This window comes from Nipponia nippon, unplaced genomic scaffold (genome assembly GCF_047370975.1).
Source record: "Nipponia nippon isolate SJK-2023a ecotype South Korea unplaced genomic scaffold, ASM4737097v1 scaffold_4, whole genome shotgun sequence".
NCBI lineage: Eukaryota > Metazoa > Chordata > Aves > Pelecaniformes > Threskiornithidae > Nipponia > Nipponia nippon.
In genome coordinates, this window is record NW_028262358.1 from 35,445,276 (window position 1) to 35,466,020 (window position 20,745).

The 20,745-nt window shown below is 43.7% G+C and overlaps 1 protein-coding gene across 2 annotated transcripts in view; it reads right to left on the reverse strand.

The window, feature by feature from the left end:
* Positions 1-66: 66 nt before the first annotated feature.
* The window catches only part of RASGRP3 (RAS guanyl releasing protein 3), a 60,201-nt gene continuing 39,522 nt past the window's right edge, over positions 67-20,745 (reverse strand). The window contains exons 11-17 of one of the 2 annotated variants that reach the window (XM_009471835.2): positions 19,378-19,494; positions 16,990-17,105; positions 16,059-16,206; positions 12,554-12,590; positions 9,964-10,089; positions 8,778-9,142; positions 67-8,342 (exon numbers count right to left, since the gene is read on the reverse strand). In XM_009471835.2, the coding sequence (XP_009470110.1) occupies positions 8,334-8,342; positions 8,778-9,142; positions 9,964-10,089; positions 12,554-12,590; positions 16,059-16,206; positions 16,990-17,105; positions 19,378-19,494 (918 nt within the window). In that variant the 3' untranslated portion in view covers positions 67-8,333. The remainder of the gene's footprint in view (positions 8,343-8,777; positions 9,143-9,963; positions 10,090-12,553; positions 12,591-16,058; positions 16,207-16,989; positions 17,106-19,377; positions 19,495-20,745) is intronic. The other variant, XM_087776968.1, reaches the window with a different exon arrangement.

Genomic DNA, 20,745 nt, shown 5'->3' on the forward strand with positions numbered 1-20,745 from the left:
AATTTGTGAGGTTTTCTGTCTGCTTCATCTACGTTTTCGTTTTAATCTATTTAATTTCATCTTCATTTACATTTTAATCAATTTTAGATGTTCTAGTTGTCCCAGCCGTACTGTGCATTCTGCCCCCTGAGAAGCTGTCAGAAGCAGATAGGAGGAACTGATCGTCAGTTGCCCTGAGCTTTGTTCTGTTCCTCCCTCTGAACTGGTGTAGCAGCATGCAGTACTCTCTCTTGACAGTCGCTGTGTAAAGTTATTCTTAAGCTGTGTGAGCACCCCTCTCCCAGGTTATGCTCCTGCATGCCATGTGAACATGGTATGCTGCTTCTGGGAACGCTCCTGATGCTCTCTAGCCTTGTGGAAAATGTAGGTTCCTGCTACTGTGCTCGGATCGGTGTAGCACAGGCTATGCTGATGGCGGTTTCTGGCTACCTGAAGTGCCCTTGGGGCTGAATCCAGGTTGATGCAGGCAGGAGGAGTTCCTTGGATTACAGAAATAACACGAGCATTTTGGAGAATCTGTGTAACGCTGGTGTTGCTGTAATTCAAGCTAATCATGTAAAAAAGTCGATAAACATTGTTCAGAACTGATTTCCCGGTATTTCATTCCATGATCAACCTAAAAATCTCCTGTTTAGTTTATTGCGGCCACTAGGTGCTGCTAGCGATTCACAGGTGGGAAGCGAAGGTCTCTGTGAAAGGCACTTGGGAATCTGACTTAATCTCTTCTATTTTTTTTAATGTTTCAAAAAAATTTACCGAGTCTGATAAGGAAAAAGTATTCCATATTGAATCCAGGTGTTTGAGGGTCACCGATATAGATCTATCTCACCATAATACAGTTTAAATTATGATCATCTAAAAATGAATGTTGCTGCTTCACAGAAGTATTGATGGTTTCTTACAGCGGGATGCTCCAGAGAAGGTCTGCCTTGTGGGAGAGTAATACCTTGTCGTGAGCATTAGCTGGTGACTAGCTGCACTCATGCAAAAATAATTAGTGTTTTTTTTAAGAATTAAGATTCCTACAACTGGGTCAGTCCTGGATTGGTAAAGGTAGAGAGACTGACAGAGTTAAAGAGCTTTTTGCTGGGAATGTAATATCTTCATGTTGACAGCTTCTGCTTTTCTTCACACTGCTCCTCACTGTAAAGAGGCTGGTGTTTTCTGTCAGTGCATTCAAGTGCGGCAAACTTGTTCCTAGCAAGAGGGAACCCAGGAGGGTCTTCAGAGAGCCTCTGGCCGAGTTGCATCAGCACCTTCAGAGACTTCTTTCTGTGCTGGAGCTTCCACTTTCTCTGCAAGGCTATGACTGTTGCTGCAGTGGATACTCTCACTTTTCCACACTGTGATATGGTGAAATGACGCTGGGGTGGGGTAGGAGCACAGATCTTCCTTTTTTCCCCTTATTCCAGCTACCTTTTTCTCCTCAAAATATGTTGCTTCTCCTCTTCCCTCTTCCAGGGCTTAGGGTAAGCTGAGTCCCACTTTTATTGCTGTTTGAGGGGGAAAGTTTAAAAAAAAAAAAAAATCAGAAGAAGGCAAAACAGGAGGCTTTACTCTTCCAACAGGAAAGAAAACACTTTACTTCTGCCAGCTGTTGTTTTTCCTTACTCTGTTGTTTCCTCCTAGTGTGCTGTGACTTCTTTGTTCTCCAGAGAAAACAAGCTTTGTATATGTGGAGAGAGCAGCTTTGATTAATGAAAGCAAACAGCCACTGCTTTGTTATTGTCTGTATGATGCTCAGATATTTACTGTTTTCCAAACATGATTCCCGCTGCACTGGAAGGAATCTCTTAACTGGAAGCTGGGAGAGGAGAGATGGGTTGTGGATATTATTAGGCTTGTGGTGGATTGGATATACGTGCTCGATTTCGTTGTGCATCATGATCGAAAGCAGAACTCCAGCAGATCAAGAAGGCAATTAAGTAAGCAAGCATTTATACCGGGGAACGAAGTGTTCTTCCTTTTAACTACAGTTGTTCTTGCCACTCTTATTCTACAGGCTTTATGCATCTTGTTCTGTTTTTCCATCTGCCTTTCTTCTCTAGCAACTTTTGTTTCCTAAAGGCTTCACTTGCATTGCTCTTCCATGGGCTCACCCTCTCTCAAATGTTGTCATTGTGCAGTAAAATAACTATGGGGAGCGGGACACACACTTGCTTCCCACATCGGGCACATCAGTACGTGACTTAGAATACCATGATCTATATGCACTGTGGTCATGGTTGGGTTTTCCTTGCAGGTGTAAGGGATGGATAAAACTATTCTTTACTGTGTGCAAAACGGTAACGCAGCAAGGGAACGGGCATCAAGCTGAGCTTTCGCCATGTATCACTCACCACAGGAAGCCTTTTTGCTTGTAGCTATTCCCTGAGTAGCTGATCATCTTTAGGATTGGTGCTGGCTGGTAATCCCTGACTCGCTTGATGAGATTCCTCTACTTCTCTAGTCAAACCCTGAAGTGTGCAGGTTCATGGTGATGTGCTGTTACAGCTGGTGGCCCCCAGAGGGGCTCCTCTAGCTACTGGTTAGACTTCTGGGTTAGCCACAGCATGTGGGTAACCTGCTTTAACGTGGTGGGAGCTTTGACTATGCATCCCCGTTAAACTGCTATTTGCATCTGAATTAATGAAAGCAGCAAGCGCCTCAACCAATATCTGGCCTAATTAGAAACTAGACACTTACCAGTCAATACCTAAGATAGAACCGGGAAGAAGGGAAGCAAGATTTGTGTCAGTAATACTTATGAGAAGTGGCTGGAGCTTGAGAAGTCCTGTGGCATGAGTATTCCCCGTATGGGTTATGCATCTGGGAAATTAAAATTAAACTGTGGGAAGAGTTGAGTGGGGAGTAAGAGGATTCTCACTAAGATCTGATGACTCTTGTGGGTGTCCAAAAGGCTCATGTGGGTTAGAGTACTAGAAGTTAATTCAGCTCCCTGTTTGGTTAATGAAGGCCAGCACACAAAAGCCCTCAACTGTCTGCTCATTGCACATTATTTATTCATAGCTCTGCCATATTTAGGACTGCAGTAGAGAGTCTCGGTGTTGCTGCTAAAGACTGTCAGGCTTGTGATTCTGCTTCCTCTCTGAACTTCTGATTTTCCTTGAACAACAGGGATGCTACAGAGTTATGTATGCATTTTTAAGGTGTTAAGCATGATTTAGGAGTCCCAAACAAGCTGGCTCATGCTAAACTGCAAGCTTGCTTTATCAGCCTCCTAGCATACCCTTAGGTTAGAATCATACCAGTGTTGTGATCGGAGAGCAGTACACTGAGGTGGACGTGAACTTCTGTTTCCCCTGTGTAGCCTCTCAAAATACTCATGTGCTTGTTTTTTTCAGGTTACGCCTTTTCAAAGGGACACAAACTGAAAAAGCAAGTGCTATTACCAGCTGTAAACATTGCCTTCTCCCCTCTTTGGCCAAAAATAAGTCACACCTCTAACAGCTTAACAAACAAGGGTAGAAGGGAAAAAATATTTTTCTCTTGTGTTTACTTTGTGCTTTTTACAGCTCTGAGTGCTGTCAGTGTCATTGTTTCCCCTTTATTGTCCAGTAATTTCCCCTCTTGTCCACGTGGGTCTTTCCCACAACAGAGGAGAGAAAAACAAGTACAAAAAGTAGGAAAACACTATTGTAAAACCAAAGACAGAGGGAGTCTGCCTGTGCTGTGGGCAGGTGGAAGGTCATAACTCGTTTTCACACATGAAGCAGAGATGAAGGTGATAAGGACCCTTTAAACTTTCCGGCATTGGCTTAACTCATGGAAAAAGCAGACTTTTTGGCTAAATTTCATACTGCCCCGACAGTAGCCTTGTGCTGATGGCTTTTCTGTCTCCTAGGACCGAACTGTCAGCAGCTGTAAACAGTAAACTTCAGAGTTCAGCACAGATTTTTCCAATGAGTTTAGCCTGTTGGCTGCAGTGCTTATTTTGAAAATCCAGTTCAGATCAGTGCTGATAACTCAAAAACTTGTTCCAAAGTTACATCTCTTTCTCCAGTGTCCCCGGGTGGGCCAGCTCTGTTGTCAAGACTTTCTTGAGAAGTACTTGGAGCTATTTTTTGTGCTGTACAGAGGCTCATCAGTTAGCAGGCTGATGCTGAATGAAGCAAACCTTGGTTAGATTCTTTTGGCACGATGATCATGAAACAAGAAGCCCTTGTTTCTCCTGTCTCTTGTGTCTCCACGAAATCTGCATTCAGATCTCCTTTTTTTCCTTCCTTCCTTCCTTCCCACTCTGCTCGGTCTCCACTGGGATCCCCTTCCATTCTCGGCGTCACGTAGAGAGGGAGAGCTCTCTTAGCATGCTTCTTCCCACGCTTGCTCCCCGTCTGTCTGTTATTTGTTCTCAGTTGTTGATTGTTGTGTCCCCGTGTCCCCCCCGCCCTGTGTCCAGGATCCTTCACATGCAGCTATTTCCCATACAGATGCCTAAAGCTTCTGGAACTAGTGTCCCAGCCTGCAAGGACCCTCCTGTGGCTGCTCGGGCTGTCTCAGCCAAAGGCTGCCAGGCTCCCCATCAGGAAGACCTTGGGGGCTCTGTTAGGGCATGCTTTCACTTTGGCTTCCCCAGAGGAGTCCCTGAGCAACAGTCCGCAGAGGTGACAGCGGCCAGTCCACTCCGTTTTGCAAAATGTAAAATTTTAGGCAGCAGCTGCCACTAAACTTGCTCTGCAACTCAGCTTTTTATCTTCTTCTGTATTGAAAGGAAAAAGGCTCACCCTTCCCAGCTGGGGAAAATCCGTGCTTCAGACTAGCTCTGGTCAGCAAACATGTCACTGTCCCCTGTCCCCCCCACCTCCCTTCCCTCAGACTTCACCTGCCTGAGGAAGGCTCCTCTGAGAAGGTAGCTTGTGTCTAGGAAAATGTTTCTTTGTAGAGCTGGGATTATTCTTTTAAAGCCCAGAAGCTGGGTAAGACTGAGGGGGCAGAGGAGGGCAACACTGTGAGGAAATCTAGAGCAGAGGATAGACTTGCAGTACAAACCCAGTTTTGCATTTCACTCTGAAGGAACCAGATGTCCCCTTGACTCTTTGCATAGCACTCAGGGCTACTACATAAAGTTGACAGCAAGGCTGAAGCTCCCTTATTTGCAGCATGAGGCTTTGCGCACGTTTTGCACAAGCACAGAAAGTCCTAGTGCGTTTGGCTTGAACGGGGTCTATGCAAGCACTTGCATTTTTCACCTACTCTTGTTGCTTATATTCTTTGGCATTTGCAGGCTGTAAATAAGGTTTGGCATAATCTTCTTTCTTTCCAATGTGTGGTGGTAGTGGTTGTTTTTTTTGGGGGGTGGTGTGGGATTGGTGTTTTGTTTGTTTTAAAAACACCTCCCTTCTCCACCCAGTTTCTTAAAAGATCCTGAGAACTAAGACAGGGAAGAATGGATGTGGTAGAAGTATCCAGCATCATCTGGGATTGTATCTCACTTTAGCTACTTAATTAATCCAGTGCTCTTGTCATTATGACGCTTCCTCCTGGGCGCTGTCCTGGAATTGCCCTCCTCCTAGCAGGCAGGATTTCACCAAGATCAGCAGAGGCACATAGCTCGGTCAGGAACTGTGATGGCTGGTATGTTTTGCATTTTGTTAAATCAGGGGTGGCGAACAAGAAATTCTTTGTTGCTTTGCCCAGATTGGGGAACTAAAATTGTCTTGCCCCTGTTCAGAAAAAGATGTCAACTTGAAGTAAGGAGAGGAAAATGATTTTTTAATTTCATGTATTCAGGCCTCCTCCAAAATAAAGAGCTCATATTATACCAACTTCTTAAAATGGCTGCTCACGCCCTGTCAGCTCTCCCCACTCAGGTGCTTGCTGTGGAACAAGATCATGAGTGTTCTTTTGCAAATAGCCTGTTAATGCCTTTTTTTTTTTTTAATTATTACATTGTCTACAATGAGTCTATTCCTTTTTGGGGGGGTGTGGTGTGTGAAAAAAGGTTGTATTTATACCCAGTGTCTTTTTCTCAAGTTTTCCAATGGCTGTGGGTGCTTACTGCCAGCAACACACTCTGTGTTCCCCTTTTTGAAATGCCTAAAGCAGAGGGAGCAGGTGCTTGAAATTTTCACCTAGCCTGAGTCCTTCTCCTTGGACACTGCAGTATTTTGCTTAGAAGGATCAGCTGTGTGAACCTGCAGTCTACGCTTGATCTGCAACTGCTGCTGAGGTAAGCACCTAACTGACCAAAGCTACCAGGCTTGCTAGAGATGCATTGATGAAATCTCTACAGTGGGTTGAAACTTAAGCTGTCTGCCTGCTAGCAGAATGGTCCCCCAGAAAGTGGGAGCTGCTTCTGTAGAACATGTCACTTTTCTTGCTTAAATGTGAGTCTGTGCCTTGATGACAGCATACGTGGAAAAAACATGTATCCTTGAAAAGGCCTTCCTCGGGAGAACGTAGAGCACCTACCCTTTTAAACAGTTGAGGCAAGAAGCTTGTAAGAATATTGGGGAGTAGGTAAGTGAGAAGATAAGATTACATACGAGAAACATTCTCATCCAGCAATGAAATGAAGACAGGCATGGTTTGTGGGCCTGAGAGAAATAGGAAAGCAGGTACCTTTCAGAGCAAGAGTTACAACTATAACTTTTGAAAGTCTGCAAGAAATAGGCTGAGGTCTATAGATTAAATGCTGTTTAAAACTCTTACGTGATGTTAAGAATGAAGTTGCACATTAACATTTCATTTACGAGGCGTTAAAAGGCTTATCTCAACAGATCCATCAACAGCCTGGATCATAACCAAATTTCTCTATTCAAATTCTCTACCACATCATTTTCATTGTGTGCAAGCCGTGCACTGTAACGGTAGCTGTGCGGTCAGCCTGCTGTGACCTGTCACCTGACCCACCACAGGAAATAAAGACCGTATTTTTGCTAATGCCTGTTCGTTGCCCACAGCAGTAAGAGTGAAGGATGCTTCTGGCCCTCATCCTAGCTTGGAAATCAGTGCTCCCTGCAGTGCTTATTTCTCCGAGTTTAAAACAGTAAGAGCATGTTATCTTTTTTTCTCTCCCCAGATTTACCGTCGTTACTAGTTGTGTTGGAAAACAAAGGAAATCTGCAGGATTCAAGATGCAAACTCAGTGGGCATCTTGTAGTCACAGTGCAGATTACAGTTGAATTACCACAGAGGAGTGCAGCTGTCAGTTTTGGTTAGGGAAGTCTATGAAAGTACTCTCTGGTCTTGAGGGCTTGTAACTTGGTGAAGGCTGCAATAACCTGAATTTTGTAGGAAATATTATAATTGGGTTGCTCTAATTCAGAGTGTGTGCTCCCCATACACACCTGTCTTTGTGGGGAGATGGGCTAAGAAGAATACATATATGCCAACTTGGAATGCACCTTTCAGGTTTGAGCTTTGTGCTGTTTTGCTTTTCTCTCTTTTTTCCAGATGAGGGCTATGCTCCTCCTGTAACTTAATGCTTCTGAGAAATACCACTTCAGACCTGCTTCTCGGGCCATTACAGATTCAGGTGCTATATCCTACATTAGCAAACTGCTAATCTGGAGGTTGCTTTTCAGTACATTTAGTCTTAACATGTGCAAGCTGCTAACCGGAGGAAAGCATATCACATACGCATACATACACGCACATTTAAAACGAAGGTGTTTATTACATGCTAATTTTACCATAATCAGCACTGGCAGAGAGGACCCCTCTCCAGTGCAGTGTAACCAGACATATGCATAGTGTCTTGGAATTCCTTCAGTCTCAGCCACATGCTGCCTACTTGAAGGATCCTCAGTCTGGGAACTGGTATCACTGTGCTGAATACCAATATGCTCACTGTAGCAATGTAAACACAGCCAAAATTCAAAACCCCAGGTGTGCAAAGAATTTCAGCAGAGAGGACTTTGTGAAAGGTTTTTTTTGAGATTTAATCAACATACACACCTACTTATTTCCTTAAAAGATCATTATGAGCTCTGGAAAAGGAGTGTTATCGAACAAACTTAAATGCTTGGCTTCTGTCCTCACCATTGTTGTTGCTGGCAGACAAACTGAAATGATGCAGTATATTTAAAGGAGGCCAAATATATCCTCACTGGCATGTAGAGGAAGTTTCCACAGAAGTCATACAAGAGAAAACACTGAGCGCAGAGATCTGTTCTGCTGTGTCCGTGCGATGTTCATCCAAATGGCTTACTCGTGAGAAAATAAATAGTGCTTTATAACACCTTTCAGCTAAGAAAACAGGACAATGGTGGAATTTAAAAGTATGAGGTACAGGAAAACTTCTCATGGCCGAATGTGCTCTGTGACAGTCCATCAATGCTTGCTGTATTACAGTTGCTGTCTTCGTTTTTTCTGTGCTTCAGGGTGAGCAATCAGCTATCCTGTAACCAGAAGAAAATAGGCACTTACATGCTAGCGAAGATGGTCAACAAAAGCATGAGGCTTTGGAAGTATAAATTTTATGAGTGACTGTAACATGGAGCCCTGAACTGTGCATTGCAAGGGTACAACAGCACAGAATTTGGTCGGATATCCACTAGGCTATTTTAATGGTTTTCAAAAAGAAAAGTGCCCAACTCCTAAAAGCACATACTGACACCAGGAGCCAAACCTCCAGTTACAGTGTTACAGTAAATGCACACTGCAGTGTAGAAAATGGGTATCTATGGATAATTTGGCATTCTTCTGAAAGTAACTCTTGTGCAAGAAGCAATGGCAAATTTGAATTAAAAAGCGTCCTGAAATTCATAAAATAACCTTATGAAACCTCAGACTATAGCAGATTTTAAACTGCCTTGACTGCTTCTGTAACTCACCTCAGATTCTTGTCTTTCTGGGAGGGTTTCTATTCCGTTGTGATTCTGTATGTGCTGTGGGGCCTCAGCTTCTAGCTCTATATCAGCCGGCACATTGGGCTTTTCGTTCTCCCATTTTGCGAAGCCTTTATTCTTCCCCGCTTTGCCATGGAACTTGGACTTCATTTTGGGGAAAGTATGGGAACCCGAATCATTCCAGCCTGGCTCATGCCACAGTGGTTCTGTCTGTGTTGCTTGGCTGGTGGTCGCCCTCTGCAGCCGCACTGAAATTTTCCGTGAAGAGCCAGTGACGAGGGTGATGGCTCTGCCATCAAGGTCCTGGTGTTCCGCAGCAACGCTGGGAAACTCAAATATTTCATCTTGGACTGAAAGAGAAGGTGGAATAGTTTATTTTAAATATTCTACTTCAAGATCTTTACAAAAAGATAACTTAAGCCCGGGGTGGGGGTGGGGGGTAACCCCCTATATGAAGCAGTGGTATAATTAGAAATATCCATATCCTAGAATCATAGAATGCTTTGGGATGGAAGGGACCTTTAAAGGTCACCTAGTCTAACCCCCCTGCAATGGGCAGGGACATCTACAACCAGATCAGGTTGCTCAGAGCCCCATCCAGCCTGGCCTTGAATGTTTCCAAGGATGGGGCATCTACCGCCTCTCTGGGCAACTCGTTCCAGTGTTTGTTTCACCACCCTCATTGTAAAAAATTGCTTCCTTATATCCAGTCTGAATCTACCCTCTTTTAGTTTAAAACCATTCCCCCTTGTCCTATCGCAACACCCATATGCTGCTTGGAAACTGATTCTGGCCTTATGTGCGCGCATTTCCTTCTCCCTCCATCTGCATGCTCAGGGGATAAGGCAGAGTGAGAATTGTGCCCTATGTTTCCCTGCTCCTAAGTGGCTTATAAGGAGAAGTACAATTTCCCTATTTATAATTTTATTTCTTTTCAGCTAGGATAGGGGTGCCAGTATAGAGGACAGGGAGCCTCAGGCAGGAGACTAAGGTCATCACTGCAGAAAGGGATGTTGTAATCTGAGCACTGAACACGAGTCATGGTGCAGTGGAAAGCACATGTGCTGCTCTGTGTGTTGATACAAAGGAAAAATTAAAAATGGCAGCAAGGACACTGGCTATTACAGAGGATTCCAGAAATGGTTTAAAATAGGAACAAAAGTGCTCTCACCTGGAGGCAGAGATGGACTGCTAGGCAGGGAGCCATGGTTGCTGCCTACTGAGGTTCCTCTGGAAAATTTCCTGCACGCGAGCACAAGCAGGTCCCTGCATTGCTTATGACAGTTGGCACCGCAATCTGTAAAGAAAGGAATTGTCAAGTTACCAAATGGAAAGCCACAACTATCTGGTAATCCCTCAGGGCTATTAGCAGACAGATACCAGGAGGGACTTTGAAGGACAAATACTTTGACAGAAGGTGCGAAGGGAGTTACAGAAATGGATCGTTTGGTGTGAAGAGCGTTATTTCCATGGCAGCCATTAATTGAAATCTGGCAGCAGAAGGGAAGAGGGGGGTGATATTTTCATGAGAAATTAGTTTAAAGGAAGAGACCTGGAATTATTGGTATGATCCTGTGTATGACATGCATAAAGCCTCTGCTTCACTGCATGAGTCTCCAAAAAAAGTTTGTTTGTTTGTTTGTTTTTTTCATTTGACCCAGCAGGGCCTATTATAGTAAACACACTGGGCCAGAAGACATCGGAGTGTCCATACTCTGAGCCTCTGGAAGGACAGCTGGAGGTCAATGTAGAACACTGTAGGTTAAAACTCACCTAATTAGCTCAGCAAGCAGCATCAGCACAGAGTAAGCTCTGCGGATGTGTATCATCTACTTGGATGAAACTGGCTGAGTGCCTGCACACCTAGCCTCTGCTGGGCTTTGCATCACTACAGGTACACTCATCACTAGGTACATTTATCTGAAGTGTGGCTGCAGTACAGATCTTATCTGCAAGAAAGGGCCAAAGGGTGGAAGATGTGTGCCCCAAACACAGGGTCTCTCTACTCTGTGTCCCTTGTCCTTGTTTGAAAATTTCCACCTGCCTTGTTTCTCTGTTGCTGCTCCATGACCTAACATTTTGTTCTATGTGAGCCATTGCCAAAGTGTTGTGTTTATAACTCTTGGCTAAAAGAACCATTCTGCTCAGGGCAGCATCTCTGAGAGGTGAGAGTTCTGGTTTCTCCCACCACCTTGTTCATATGACTAATACAGAAGTACCTGCCCAGCTGTGGTTTTGTCTGCCCTAAAGGTAATAACCCCACCCCCTCCCAATACAAAAAAGATCTCTCTTGGCAGTGAAGAACCTCTTTCATCACTTGTAGACCACACAGTCTAGCTTTATCTCATTACCCACCGTGCTGGGGTAAGCAGCAGACCTGAACAGATAACTCGCTCCCTCCCCCTGCTAGCACAGATTCAGAGGTTCAAAACAGAAGATGGCAGCTCTGTGCTCAAAGGCAGAAATCATTCATAATGGGTGCAGCACTCTAGTGATGCTGGCATACGGAGCAGCTGGTAGCTGCTGCAACAAAGGGCAGGCACTAATTACACTTGTCGACCACGTTAAGATCTGAGTGAGCAGCTCTGCTCTCTTACTCTCATGCTCCATTGCCTATAATTTTGACTCTACAGAACCACTTTTGCTCTCTCTCCGCTGGGCCACTGTTAAAAGCAATGTTGCAGGACGGAGCTCAGCTTTCAGATCTCAAGTTGAGTTTACAGGGCTGCTGTGACAAAACCCTGCCTTCCTTCCCTCATCCTACCAGTAGAAGTATAGACCCCAACTAGCCCTTTCGTAGCTGCTCAGATGACAGTAATCAGGAATAGCTGAATTACATACGTTGGTTTAGCCATGCACATTTTCCCCACCCCTCTCTGAGGAAGAGATGTTCATGGGCGGAGAGGGAGACAGGAATACAGTGTATTCCACAATCCTGCCAATGCTTCACCCTTCTGGAAGCCAGTGTAAGACTAAGGGAAAAGAGTGCATATAAATACAACTATGAAGCTCCAGCATGAATATTCCCCTGTGAACAATTGAGACGCAACTACAACTGTGAAAATAAACAGCACCCTTCAGCCAGAGCTGGGATGCTTGAGAAATAAATAGGTCCAGGACTTTAAAGCCAGTGAGGACGACTACAATGTCATTCTTGGTCTGACCTGCTCAATATGGTGGAAGTACTGCATAAGAAATTAAACATTTTATGAAAGCAACAGAGAGAGCTGTAAAAGCTCTAGGGTTTTTTTTAAGTTGAATGTCTGCAGAAGATCTTGTAATGAGATCTGCTGGGCGGTCTAGGAATTAAGTATTTCTCTATTTCTAGCTCAGCCAGTATTGCATTGCAAGACCAGTTAGGCTTCACTACAGGCATGCGGATGTACATGACAGACAGCATTGCCAGCAGGCCTTTTCCTGACCCCAAGTCTCAGCAGATATATTTGAGGATGTCTCGGTGTTAAGATGAGGACACTTGGTTTTCCAAGATGCAAGGTCTTTGCTGGTAGAAAGTGACACCTCGTGGAGTCAGTGGCTGCTTTGGACCTTTAGCTCACAGAACCTGTGTGTTCCTACCGGGTGCTATGTCCCCTAATGCCCTGAGACTTCATAACGTACCAGCAGTCCCTCTTCACGGACAGTACCAAGCGTATAAGCAAAATTTGGATGAACGGATGTCATTCTAGTAAAAAATACAGTTGACCTACTTGTGCTAAAACCCGCCATCTATAGCTGGAAAAATCCATGCAATATTTCTTTACCTTTGCATTTGTAGCCTTGTTTGATTATACCCCAGAGCTGCAAAGAAAGACAAAAGAACGTCAAGGAATCAGAAAAGAAAGCCGGAAGGAAAACAAGGTCACAATAAGGAAGTACCAATGGCTACAAAAGCACAAACAGGATATCACTGCTCTTAACACCCTTCCTGTTAGGCAGACCTCCCCCTCTAATTGTGATAAGACTTGTGTGGCTTCCCCCTTGTTTTTACTACTTACAGTGGGACTACTAGAGAAAGAGAGACACAGATGAGATTTGCTTCCAGGAACAGGTGAAAAATTGCTATTATATCAAGCTTACTGAAACCAGCAGAGCACGTTCTGCTTTTAGGCTCACTTAATGTTATCTGCGAGGGAATTTCCAGTGTACATCCATTCTCCAGATACATGAGTGACCCATGCCATTCAAACACAGCAGAAGAAAACACCACTGGGGATACAAATTAGGTTCTTGGTTCCCATACTGGTCCCCAGCAGACCCAGCCATAGCAATCAGATTTGCTCAGACTTTTTCCATTTAAAAAAAAGGTTGAAGACTGAAACGGGCAGAAAAGCCACTAAATTCCATCTTTGCCTCCTCCCAGAAACTGTCCTGTTGATGTACATAACAACCAAATGCTAAACTTCCAGGAGGCAGTGTGTGCAGTCCCACTTTTGGGAACCTTTCATTGCAACATGAGCAGGATTGCTTGGAAGTAGGAAAATTCCCTAGCAAATCATTATCTATACACTCAGAAGTGCTGTATCTACGGCCACCCCATTTTAAAACCAAACATTTTCACTCTGAGAGGCAGATAGAGGAAGGGGCAGTTTTTCTAGCCCTAGCATTAAAGGAAAAAGGTTGGGGACTGAAGTGTTTATTTACCCTGACCTCATTCAAAACATTACCGGGGAGGGTGAGCACATCCAGGCAGTTGAAACTGCATGTGGCTTCTCACCATAAGAACCCATGCACAGTATGCAGGGGGTGAATACGGTCATTAAAGAAACGTTCAAAAGGAAGGGCCAGAGAACATTCAGAATACAAAGGAAAGAGTAAAATAAACAGAACAGGAAGATTCGGGGGGGTGGGGGGGGGGGAGGGAAAATCCATACACTGCAAAAAAGAATTTGCAAGGAAAAATGGAGGCTTGGAAAAGCAAAACAGATTAGACAGAGTGGAAGAAAGATGAATGAAAGAACAGAAGCAGCAACAGTGGAAGAAGGGTCCATAGAAGGCCTGCTGCTTGCTCTTTTCCTGCTAATGCCTGTGGTCAGGCAGCGATGGTGGAGCCCTCCCATCCCTCTTGGAAGAGCAGCAGCAGGGTTGTCGCTGCTCAGCTTTACATGACTTTTTTCCCAGGTCTCTTTGCCAGGATCACCGTAAGAGACATGGATTATAGCTTCTTTCATTTAAGCTCTAATCTGTTCCCACTGAAGAGCTTTCTCCTCACCTTCTTAGCTCTGTACCTTCCTCCTACTCAAATTTGGTGCCACTGTCATGATTACACACAGCAGCAAAGCTTAGCTGAAGTGCCATGTCATGAATTCTGACCTAAAAAGCTTTGAATCTGTCTGACACAGCTTTGCTGCAAAGCTGGCTTGAGCCAGCTCCAAGATAAGAGGATCTGTGCAAATTCGTATTATAAAGCTTGGCAGGATGGCTGGTCACCTACCTTGCCATGTGGTGCAACTCAAGCTGTGGGACGGAACTGTGGCTGGCCATGGGCATATCAATTTTGCGCTGCCTAATGGCATTAGGTTTTAGCTTGACATTTGAAGTTCATATCATTTTAATAACAGATATTTTATTGGATGCTGCATGGATTGCACTGTCATGTCAATTCATCCTGCTGCACTGTCAGTGCACATTATTTTGACTGTGAATCAGTGCATCAGTTCGAAATTAAGTTCCTGCCCATGGATGAGCAGCACTGAAATGCAGAACAAACACGCAGCAGATTTTGTAGTTGGTTCCTGTCCTATCAGCCCAACTCATCCACAGGACAATGCCAATGACTTCAGTGAGCTGACAGGAAAAATGACCTTATTTCCATTTCCTGTACAACCCCTCACTCATTTGTATTCCTGCACTGGATGTAATCAGGGAGATGTGAAAAATCCAACAATGGCCAATTAGCAAGTTGATGCAGGAGAAAAATATCTGGTGGAGAGGACATTGCAGGGCAGTCCTCGGGCCTTGCTTTGCTATGGAAGCCTTCCAAACATGAACCGAGCATCACAAATGCAATGACGTCTTCCCGAGCCTGAAACAATAGGCTTGGGCCAGTGACTGCCCCTGGCCCATCGGTCTTCTGGAGCTGTCAGCTCAAGAGCCCACCAGCATGCTCCTGAATCAGCATTGACCATGTCACCTCCAAGGTTTTTGCAGTTCTAGCGGAAATAGGTGGAATTCCTTCTTCCCCGTGGTCTTGATCAGCGGTTGCGATAGGGACCACGAGCATCTGAACAAGACAGACGGGAGCACGGACAAGAGCAGGAACACCAGAGCTGGTCTGAGAGGAGGCACGTTTTTGCACTTAGCAGTGCTGTTATTGTTACTATCAGCCATGAAAAAGTATTACTTAGTGGAAAAGTTCACGTAGTACAAGCTGGAGATTTTTCTGCCGATACCAGAGGCAGATCTCCGCTGGAGAGCGGGGACCATGTTCTGAATTTACACCATGTATGTGGGCCATGGGCCTCTGCCCTTATTCCTTAAGCTGTCTAAATGTGGACATTTGATTTCATCAGGGGGTGTACATTAATGTAACTTTTAAATCATAGGAATTCCTTTTTCTTTACTATACTTGGTTTCAAGTGACAAAGTTGGAGGAGCTTTACAAGCAACACAAATATTCACAAAAACAATTATTTCCCAGCTATGTATAAAGCACTCTAATAAGTGCCACCCGGTAAATTATGGCTGAGAGAAAAAGCAAATTAAAAAAAAAACAACACAAAAAACTCAAATAAATTTAAAAAATCTTATTGTACAGAACTGCTGGAAGCACTTTTGATTTCTTGACCAAATTAGAATATCTGTTAGTTCAATAGAGCAAGGATTAAGGCTGTTATGGCCATTCAGAGAATTATGAACATAGCTATGTTGCCATGTGCAATTTCCTGAGAAAGAACGCCTTTTGCTTCATCTACATCCTCTGTTCCAGACACCCATTTTCCCTCGAGCTTGTTTACATGGGAAATCAAGCCAAATTAAAGAACTTAAGATAAACCAAGTAAGGCCATTCATATAGTCTCTAATATCCTTTAGCTAACATAATTTTATTTTTTCCCCTGCAACAGTAATTCTTACAAATGCCAGTATTCCGGAACCACTGAAACAAAACTGGATAGCACAGCTACAACATGAGTAAATGTTTTGTGTTTCTGAATGCAATGAGATATTTGGCCAAGAGGCTTTAGCAATGCGTGGAGCCAGTTTCACCCTGTCTACGTTAAAGGGTAAAAAATTGTGTTTAAGATATACTATTATTAAAAACATACTTACAAATCCTGCACAGTGCTCGCAGAAAGTTGGTTTAAGATAGGTCATCTCCTGAAAGTTATGAATAAACCCTGGTCCCATTTTACACTGGAACTGTGATTTAGCTCTCAGAAAGTAAGCCATCATTTCTTCTTTGCTTATAAGACCATCTCTGTTAGGGGAAAAAAAAAGTAGAGTAAATCTGTCACTGCTCGCGGCACTGAACAATTCAGGGTTTTCTCATTGCAAAAAGCAGGCAGCACACAAAGTACGTTCTTTGAAAGAGCTGCAGCTGTCCTGGCAGAAAAAAGCCTTTGTGGTTCTTATCCTTCATTAAGCAGCAAACACTGAAATTATAGCATGGACGTTGGTTTCTCACCTATTCATGGTATCAGAGCACAGACCAGGACATTAAGTGAAGGATCTTGACTTACTGCCTACACAGAGCAAGCAGTTGTGCCCCTGGCTGGCCACCAGCCTTGACAGCCAAACAGATTTTGGACAACAAGAATTATCAAGCCCAACTGGCTAGGAAATATATATACCTCCCGGAATATTTGTTACCCTCTCTCTGCTACATACACTCTTTTCCCCTGTTCCGTACACAACTTATTTGTTTCATCAGTCTGGTGCCTGGTCTGGGTACAGCATCTCCACTGTAATTTGATGGTACTCTCGGGGTTTTCACTCAGTCCCAGCAGGAATTCCTCATTAAGCTATTATGTAAATGATTTTTAAAGTACCAGGTAAAGCAGGACTCCAACTTGGGTGGGCTTATAGAACCAACTACAGCATAAGAAGTTAAATGAGAACAGAATTCAGCCTTCAGTGATCTTCAGTTCCTTGAGAGGTCAGAGACAAGAAGCTGGGGAGACGCTGTTTCTTCAATATCTGGTTTTCATGAGTTTTTAAATTGAGGAAAAGAAAAAAAACACATAGAAATCTCCAAACTTACTGGTCTTTGTCTAGCACACAGAAAGAATCCAAAAAGGGGAAGTTGGCAGCTATACTTTCGAAGTCTTCCTGAGAAATATAGCCATCATGGTCATGATCGTAGTTCCTAAAGACAGACTGGGAAAAAAAAGAAATTATTGTCCTAATATCTAGCCAATCCTGAATCTATACCAACTCTTCAACCTATAATTACATGTAACTTAATGTTCAGCATTACTAATCAGATGCTCTGCTGCCTTGTTTTATTCCTTTTATTCCTACTAGGTACTTCAATATGCATATTTATTGGACTGTAGGGGGAAAAATGCCTAAATTTTAAAGAAAACTTGTCCTCAGTGTTTATCTAGTGATGGTCCTCCACACCTCTGCAGACATAATTATTCTTGCTTTATTTTTCTTTTTTATGGGAAATGTCACTAAAATTCTGTCCCACGTGACATATTCCCTTTGCTTCATTAAGTATGCTTTTTAATCACAAAAAAAGAAATAAAACAAAAACAACCCAACAGAAGCTTTCCCATGAGTATTTCGGATGTTTTTGGTTTCACTTCTCTTTTAGTCGGTCACTCCTGCTCTGCCACTGTTTCAGTCTGATTTTTTTACCAATACTTTGACATCCAGATCCGGAGCATTTTGTATCTAACCACCATTCCCTCCCATCAATCCCCAGCTCGCCACTGAGTAAAACCAGACATGGGATCAAATTTAAAAGGTCACATAAAATGGTGGAATCCCTCCTTAGCTGCTAAGGAATTACTATATTCTGTCTTACTGATTACAGAGATGTGCAAGGGGCATTAAAGCTACGTGGGATGCTGATGGGAAAAACATGACTGTCAAAGTTAACATGACTATCTGAAAGACACATATTGAAGCACAAACACTCTCATTAGATTAAGATTTGGTTGACAAAGACAAGAATTTAATACACTGAGACCTCTGAAAGGTGTTTGCATCGTCCTTATTTTAACAAGAACGTGATGAAGCCAATTTCTAAGCACCTGTCAAATGACCTGTAACCAATGACTGGCAGCCCTCAAAAATACATCATCAAGAAGGAACCAATATGCAAACCCAAGTAGTATTCAACACTTTTAGTAATAAAAATAATGCCTTAAAGCACAACTCAAAGCAGCTAGTAAATGACAAAGATTGGCAAAATGAAGACAGCTGTGCAGAGTGCTGTGGGCCTCTTGGTAAGCTGTATCCATAACAGCCCCAAACCATGTTTTAATCCTGTCAGACTCAAGATCATATGTCCTGAACCAGGCCAAAATTGTGGAATGGGGGACTGCATCTCCCCCGCCCACAGGAAAAAGAACAACCCCTCACCCAGCACATTCTGGAAAGATTAAGGAGTTGCAACAGACTTCCTATTTAAACAAGCTATCAAAGAGAGGTTTGGATGCGGAGTGATTTTTATCAACACATATGGCACTGACAAAAGCAATACAGGAACAGCATGTGCACTTCTGGCATCCCACGTTAAGAGAAAAATGAAACTTTTTTAAAGAAAGAGCATGTACAAAAAGTAAAACACAAGATATATTTGAAGTCTGAGAGAACTGAAGACTTTAAGTTATCTTAACAACATAATCCCAATTAATGACCTGCAACACAGATGAGGTCAGAATTTAATAGTTCCTCTCAGACTTAGTTACTGATTTGTAAAAAGCAGAAGGAAATCTTGCTTCATTATCTACAACACATTCCTGGTTCCTCTGCATGCTGCTCACATAAATAAAAGTCCCTTACACATCAACACAACAGGGTTCAGTCTCTCCAAAGGAACCTGGTAGTGTTTGGTTTTGTTTGCATTACCTAACACGTCACCTTCCAAACTGAAGCTGAAAGATCCCAGCTATAATTCTTCATGACCTCATGCCCAGATTTTTAAAGCGATACCAAGACAGTGCTTTCTTTACCGTATGTAGTATGCTCCGGACAGTCAAATTACACCAAGTGGAAAACCAGAAATAGGGTTTCCGGAAACCTTCTCTGGACCTAGTAATGTGTGAGTCCTTGTTTCTGAGTATTTTTGTTTCCAGCTGTCTGTTAGACATAAACTGGGTGACTAGAGCTGCAAAAACTCAACTTTGCCCTCTGACTTTATATTTGCTAATCAAACCCATTGAACAGCAGCCAGGCTTTGGATGCTCCTGAAAGTTTGCTCCTTTGTTTCAAGAAACCTGCCTACTAATATCCCATCAGTGGTTGCAGGAATAAAATAAATATCTCTGAAAGTATCAGTAAAGGCTCAAATTTGTTATCGGATGTCTGAAATTCATCCCAACCATAACAATCTCTTGAAAAGCTTGAAATTAATTATAATGATGACAATATCAAAGCTATCATTCTCTTTGACCAGTATATCCTTCCAAATACTTACATCCACCAGCTTACGTATGTGCTTGTTAATGACGGTAGGGTCGGGTTTTGGTACCACTCCAGATGCCCACTCCAGTGGCACTACTGGCTTGTTAGGGGTTGTCGGGGAGGTAGGCTGCTGAGAGATGGATCAGAATACAAAGATTTTAAAATCTGAATTATGAAGTTGAATTTCCTGCTAAAAGTAGCTCTGTATGTCAGAGCTACAGCCACAAACTACTGGAGTCCTTGTGCTGTAAAAATCATAGAATGCTTTGGGATGGAAGGGACCTTTAAAGGTCACCTAGTCCATCCCCCCTGCAACTGGCAGGGACATCTACAACTACATCAGGTTGCTCAGAGCCCCATCGAGCCTGACCTTGAATGTTTCCAAGGATGGGGCATCCACCACCTCTCTGGGCAACTCATTCCAGTGTTTCACCACCCTCATCATTGTAAAAAATTTCTTCCTTATATCTAGTCTGAATCTACCCTCTTTTAGTTTAAAACCATTACCCCTCGTCTTATTGCTACTGGCCTTGCTAAAAAGTCTGTTCCCATCTGTCTTATAAGCCCCCTTTAAGTACTGAAAGGCTAAAATGTGCTTAGCAAAACATCAGGCAGGGTTTTAAAGGGTTGCTTGCCTCTGCTAACAGCTTCAGTTAGGCTTTCTACAGGCTTTCTGTAGCATCTTGCAGCTACGCCGGCAGTGGCAGTGCCCAATGAGCTCAGAAGCAAAACCAGGCAGACTTTCCTCACTGCTGTCTCCGGAGGGTTCAACAGCAACGAGACTTGGAGGAAGGGGGAAGCAAGGAGGGTCTCTGGACACAGTGGGCATCAGAAATAGGCAAGCCCAGAAATCTGCTTTTCTCCTTCCTGGTACAGCCCTCGAGGAACCGGCTGTCATGATGCAGCCTGGCCCCAGCACCCTGCTGGAAGAACTGTGCCCAGGAGCCACACGAGGGACTGCGGTGGCCTGGATAAGTTAATGCTCCTGCTCTGTCTGGCACCATGAAGAGGGCAGGATGCAGACGCGAGAACAGAATCACACTCAGCCATCCCACTGGTTTCCAGCTAAGACGTGCTATGACGATGTGGCAGGGAAATGATAATGCCGTAGTGGAACAAGAGTGAAATCTTCCTGGACAGGGACAGGAGCAAATTTACAGTAGGCCAGGATGCACAGCTTAATTCATCTAGGCAGCCTGAGCAGGAAGGGGGTAACCTTTGACTTGCTCTCCAGATAACACCAACCAGACTATTTTGTTTTGAAAACAGCTTGGTCCTGACAAAACGGTAGCCAGCTCATTTGTTATACAGACCACACAACCCAACTCCCTCCAGACCACTACAGTGCTTTGGGAGAAGCTCTGGCACGCAGCTCAGCTTG